Source organism: Acanthisitta chloris, unplaced genomic scaffold (assembly GCF_000695815.1).
Source record: "Acanthisitta chloris isolate BGI_N310 unplaced genomic scaffold, ASM69581v1 scaffold2998, whole genome shotgun sequence".
In the NCBI taxonomy this organism is placed as follows: Eukaryota; Metazoa; Chordata; class Aves; order Passeriformes; family Acanthisittidae; genus Acanthisitta; species Acanthisitta chloris.
In genome coordinates, this window is record NW_008688529.1 from 51,604 (window position 1) to 57,982 (window position 6,379).

At 39.3% G+C, this 6,379-nt stretch overlaps 1 protein-coding gene across 1 annotated transcript in view; it reads right to left on the bottom strand.

Moving 5' to 3' along the window:
* GRIP1 (glutamate receptor interacting protein 1) overlaps positions 1 to 6,379 on the bottom strand; it is a gene marked incomplete at its 5' end in the record, with an annotated part of 104,314 nt that overhangs the window by 35,472 nt on the left and 62,463 nt on the right. Inside the window, one exon of the mRNA XM_009081039.1 lies at positions 5,547 to 5,702. Within this exon, the coding sequence (XP_009079287.1) occupies positions 5,547 to 5,702 (156 nt within the window). The remainder of the gene's footprint in view (positions 1 to 5,546; positions 5,703 to 6,379) is intronic.

Here is a 6,379-nt window from a genome sequence, read left to right on the forward strand (position 1 = left end):
TGATCTGTAAAATAAACCTAGTCAACAAAACATCTCTTTTAAAGTCAATTTAGGGTAAATTTTATAAATTATATATAAACAGTTATAACATATAAGCATATAAGAAATCTGGTTGAATGTTAGAATGTAAAAAGATAGCTCTTGTACTGAGTAAAATAAATGTGTTTGATATCCTCACCACAAAAATCTTAGAACATCCTTGAATTCTGTTTGCATTAGGTTTGAGGCATGGATGAGCAGAATTTTCACAGGAGCTAGGGGAATTGGAGGCACAAGCCCAGCTGTTATTCAGGCTGATTCCCATGAGTTCTTTTGAACATCTCACAGCAATGCATTGTTTTTAGCAACGAAGCACATGGCCCAGGCCTGCTTGCAAGAAATAAGGATGCCTTCTCCTTGTACATGTTTGCTACAAGTCAGCAATTTGTCAGGCTAACTGGGTAGTATGAGGAAGTTGAACGAGCCCCCTCTGTTTTAGCAATCACCATATCTCAAGGGATTGTGTGAAAAAAGGTTCTTTGAGGTCTCTCAGAGCCACTGGGGGACCCTTCTGTGAGAAACATGGGCAGCTACTTCTGTTCTCCTGATTTACTCCCTCTCTCTATTCTTATTCTTTCTCTGAAAGGCTGCAGTACAGAACAAATCAAGACAAAAACAACATTAAGATTCAATGCAATGACCTATGAAAGGAGGAGACTGCACCTTTGGTTCCTTGATCTCTGTCAAAATGTCTATTGTATCATTGTTTGAATTCCCACAGTAAAGAACTACTGCATACACAGAAAGCTAGAGCTTTTCAATTCTTGTACAGTAATGATATCCTCCAATGCCAAGGATTTGGAATGGCTTTGTGTTATAAATCTACATCGTTACCTCTCCACATCTAACTTCCTTCAAGACCCATTTCTAGCTGCAGTGGCTACTAGAGAATTAGATAAAAGTTCCTAGTTTATCTGAGGCATAGTTTACATGTGGAATTTTTTCTATTAGATGCAGGAAAAAAGCTGTTCTTGTTTTAACATTATAGATAATATTAGCACAGCTGTACAAACATGTCAGACATAAGTATTTTCCTGCACTTTGGGGCAGCGAGACTTAGACTTTTGCTCTGAAACAGCATAAAATCTGATTGATATGGCACAGTTGGCAATGACAGTTCTTTGCAAAAGTTTCACTTGCCAAAAACCTCACTGAGTTTCTTTCTCCCTTCCTCTTTGAAACCATCTTTTTCAAATTACTGTGAATTCTCCCTATCACATCACATTTTAATTTTCCTTTGTAAGAAATGTGTATTATTTCAGTAACTGAATAGCTTCCTTCTTACAGTTTCACTTATCTGCACTCAGTAAGACATGTTTATACACAAGTGCAAATACTAATAATCTGTTCTTAGAAACTGTTGCCAGCTTTAGCATTTACTGCATATGAGAAACAGGTTTCTACAGCCATCAGTGCTGCAAATGCTAAAATATGACCAAGCCAAATAAATTCAGAGTTAATATGACACCAGATCCCCTAATGCACCTTCTAGAAATATCTAAATTTAGGGCATCCAATCTCAGAAAAGTTCCATTTTCCCTTTCTTAAAGGTCATACAACAATTACTTGTTAGCTTCACCTTTATTTCCCAACACTTGTGTGTCCATTCTCCCTGTGCAGCAGGTATCTAGCTGACTGTAACTTACTCTTTTTATAACACCCTACCAGGCACCTGCATGTCTCATAAAGTTTATTTCAAATTTTGGGACAGCTAAAGGTTTAATTCACATTGGGAAATTAAGTCACTGTCTGTGAGATTTAAAACTCACTCTGACAAACATTTTGATGACGCTAACCTTAAAAGTGACAATTAGGAGCTCCTCCCAGTCCTAAAGAAAATGAAAGAGAAATAGTAACGAAAAAAGAAGGGACAAAAATATCCTTTCCTAATCATGTAAAAATAGCTATCTGCTAAGCCTCTACAAAATGTCACGGTTACCCAAAACTACATCTTTGTGCACGTTGGGGTTTGTAACTCAACAATAACTGCTCGAAGGATTATAAGATTTACAGGTCAGGAAGCAGCCTTAATGATTTAAAATGGGACATGGACATATATGTAGTTTCAGTGAACCCTAGTTGTTACTGCTAGGGATAAATTTTAGCATACTTGTATATTTTTCGTCTAACTCCTATCAACAGTCCTGGGAGCTGTTTTGCTCTATGCTCTGCAGTTATCATATTGAATTTGAAGACTATGTACTTGTTACTTATATTCCTGTAGTCATACAAGAAGCAGAGCAAGATGTATTTAAAGGTACTTAATAACAGATTATTATGCCTCCAGTCTCCCACTCTGACCCTTCAGAAATTCCAAAAGCAGCTAACTGAGGAAACAGCATGGATCAATGTCTAACACCCTCTCCAATTTCTACCAGATATGTAGCCCTAGTAATGTAAGTTGGTATAAATTATGCCTTGTTTTCAAGTACTAATATGAACTTATTACAAAATACTTCAGGATTTAAACTTTGACCAAATAATAATCTGTGTTACCATACTTTAAAACAAACAAACAAAAGCAGAGGAAGAATAAAAATTGAAAACAAGTGGCATAAACAAAGCATGTGACAGCAGGGCATGCCCTCAATTTTTACAGCCACATGTTTGGAAAGATCAGCATAACTAATGCAATGATTGTAAATTCATGGCCATAAAAGTCTTGCAACCCCCTGTACTGTCCACTCCATCACCATGAATTTTGGCATGACCACATTAAGTTATGCAAGTTTTCCTAAATAACTGGAATATAAACTTTATAGCACCCTACATACATTTCTTCCCAAATGACATTCTAAAAGATTTATTAAAGTTACACTAATAAAATCCTCGAATGATCCATCTGGATTAAAGGAAGAAAATCCCACTAAAATTAAGATAATGTGCTATTCCTTTTTCATTAAAAGCACATCAGTTAATGCAACCTGGTGCTCATGAGTCTCCAACAAAGGGAGAGGGGCAAGGTTTTCCAAGGTACAGGACCAGTCATTCTCTATCATGGTCACATGTAGCACATTCAGTACAGTGTGGGTCTCCTAAGTTGGCTGTTAACTGCTCTCACATGCATGGGTATAAATCTAGCAACAGAGAATGCAACTCTGCACAGACTGACAAGCAACCTCACAAAAAGAGCAAGCAAATCTGGCTGGCCAGCCAATTCCTCCAAAGCCAGTTCTAACTCAGGGTTGTTGATACAGTCACTGCTTGTAGTGAGGCACAGACCCACTCGGTCATGGGGCTGGTTCCATATATTTTGTAATGCTCTACGTTCAGATCTCACAATGCAAATGCATACTAAACTACCCCACAAGAAAGCCTTGTCCTAACTCCTCATAGCTAGAGATTTTACTTGTTACACAAGTAACAGCTGTTTCCAAGATCTTAGAGATTTGTTTAATCATAGCAGCTTGTCATCCCCAGGGCCTTTTGAGGAATCTTTCAGGTTGGGCTGCAGTGCTTATGTGACTGTCCCACTTAAATGTCACGTCGTTGGCCTTGTTTTGAGCCTTTGCAAGACAATACATTACAGGGCAAGGCTTCCTTGAAGGAAAAATATCTGAAAAATTTAACAACACAAGTAACAGCTGTTTCGTTTAATCATAGCAGCTTGTCATCCCCAGGGCCTTTTGAGGAATCTTTCAGGTTGGGCTGCAGTGCTTATGTGACTGTCCCACTTAAATGTCACGTCGTTGGCCTTGTTTTGAGCCTTTGCAAGACAATACATTACAGGGCAAGGCTTCCTTGAAGGAAAAATATCTGAAAAATTTAACAACACAAGTAACAGCTGTTTCCAAGATCTCTAATAGGATTAGCTTTGAGGATTTCATCCCTTGTTGAACAGCTAAAATACAGCACAATCAAAGAACTATTTTTGTATTGATTTTACTATTCAAATCAATTACTACTAGTGTAACACTGCTACTGTTTGTCATGTGCACTTGAGAACATGTAAGAGCTGGACCCCTACTGATACCATAGCATGATGGACACAGTATCCCCCCCATGACCCACAAGAATGCATTAGAAGCTAACATGTCAACAGATGAGCTGTGAAAAATGGCTGATAGGATTAAAAATTAAAAATGCGCTTACAGGCAAATGTTGTGCAAAAATGTTTGCTTTATGAAAGAAATAAGAACAAGTAAGCAACAAAAAACTGCAAGGAAGCAAAACCTCAGTTCCCCTCTCAAACATGTCCCCACAATTCCATAGTGACTGGCTCTAGTTAGAGGCTGCTGGTTTGCTCTGATTTAGCTATGACCATGGGAAATCTTCAAAACAGGGCAGCAGCACTGCAGTGCACAGCAACTCAGTTCTTCCAGAGTGCAACTGTAAGCATTATTATCCAGAGCACATGATTTGCAGAGCAGTTCTCACCTCCCTGCCCTGGAGGAACTGAGCTGATGAGGATCACATGAAGATGGACAACCCAAAAGGAGAGGTGGCACTTACATGGGGTCTGGGAAACAATGCACTGACACAGCCACACTCTCTCTGGCCAGTGAATATTTCTCAAAACATAGACTTCTCAAAACAGAGAATTTTAGGGGTTGGAATGGACCTTACAGATCATCTAGTCACACCCCCCCCTGCCATGGGCAGGGACACCTCCCCACTAGACCAGGATGCTGGCTTTGAACACTGCCAGAGTTGGGGCAGACACCACTTCTCTGGGCAACCTGTTCCAGTGTCTCACCAGCCTTACAGTAAATAAATTTTTTCTAATATCTAACCTAAACTTCCCCTCATTCAGTTTGAACCCATTATGCCTTGTCCTATCATTGCAGTTCCTATAAAAGAGTCCCTCTCCCTTATAGGCCCTTCAGGTATTGAGAAGTTGCTATGAGGTCTCCACGCAGTCTTCTCTTCTCCAGGGTGAACAGCCCCAACTTCCTCAGCCTGTCTTCATAGGGGAGATGCTCCAGTCCTCTTATCAACTTTGCCATATGCAAAGTGGAACAGCCTGAAATACATCTACCCTGCCTTGGGAAATTACTGGCTCATAGGAAATCCATACTTTGAATCCCAGAGAGTCATCGAAGAAGGCTATTAGTTGCTCTTCCTCACAAAAATGACTGCGCAGTTTATGGGATAGATATAAACATCAGAACTGCCTAGGAGTTGCTGTGGCAAGCTTTTTGCCTTCTGGAATGTGACAGCTGGTTGAGCTTACCAGCAATCTGATTTTGACTATTCAACTAACGCAAACTGGAAGAGTTGAAAAAGAAATTCGAAAATCACTTTGGTAATGGTATAACAAACTCTTCCAGAAATGTCTCAAGAAACCATTACTTCATATATTTCAGTTACGATAGTTATGCTGCATAGCACCAACTCATCTCATTTTAGTGTTGGACAAATGTTTTTACACTGATGTTTCCCTCTCTTCTACCTAGAAAAAATATACATATATATATAATTAAGGTACTGTGTATCTTTTTTCCTATATACTCCCCCCTCCTCCACCCATTCACTGGACATTTTGAACAAATGCTGTTACCACCTACAGGAGCTTTTGAAGTCCTTCTTTTTCATCCTCCGCCTCATCATTGTCCCACGGGGGCTGGTGGAGTAGAGGCTGCGAGGTAAGGTCCCCATGTTCAGGGAACTCAGGCTGTATGCACTCATGGAGGTAGGAGAGAAGGATGAAGACACCAGAGCTGCTGTAAGAAATCAAACACTTGGCATACAGCACCCAGTCTTCATGGAAGAGTGTGGCACATGCCTGTAACTCATCAATGAATCAAACATTGTATGTAAATGCTGTGCATGAGGCACAGGAATGGTTTGTGCATTTCCAATAACAAAGACATTAAACCACACAGGTGACCCTAGGAAAAGTTATAGCCAGCATTTCATGAAAATACTTGCTGCAAGCTAATAAAGATACTGTAGATACAAAAAGTACATTCATAATATCCAACTTACTTTAAGCGAAGCATGTTAAATTAAATTTTTCAACACATAACCATGAACCAATACAGATCAATATGCCTAGATACACTGATTTTAGAAATGCCTTTTTGTAGTAGGTAATTTCTGACAAAAGATTGTAAGCAATGCTTTTCATTCAAAAAATCTTGCTTTATATACAGTACTCAAATCTAATGGTCTACTCATATATAGCAGAAGAGCTGATTCATTCAGAATGTTCAAGCCTTTTCCTGTCTACAAAGGCTGCTTTGTTACAGAAAGGAAAAGGTGTAAAATGTCAGAAATAACCTTGGCATGGCTATGAAAAAGTGTAGCATCCATAAAACTGAAAAGGTTTTAGAGCCTGAAATGGGAAAAGTATGAGTGAAAGAGAGGGGAGGGAGGAGGAGGAAGAAGAAGAGAAGGA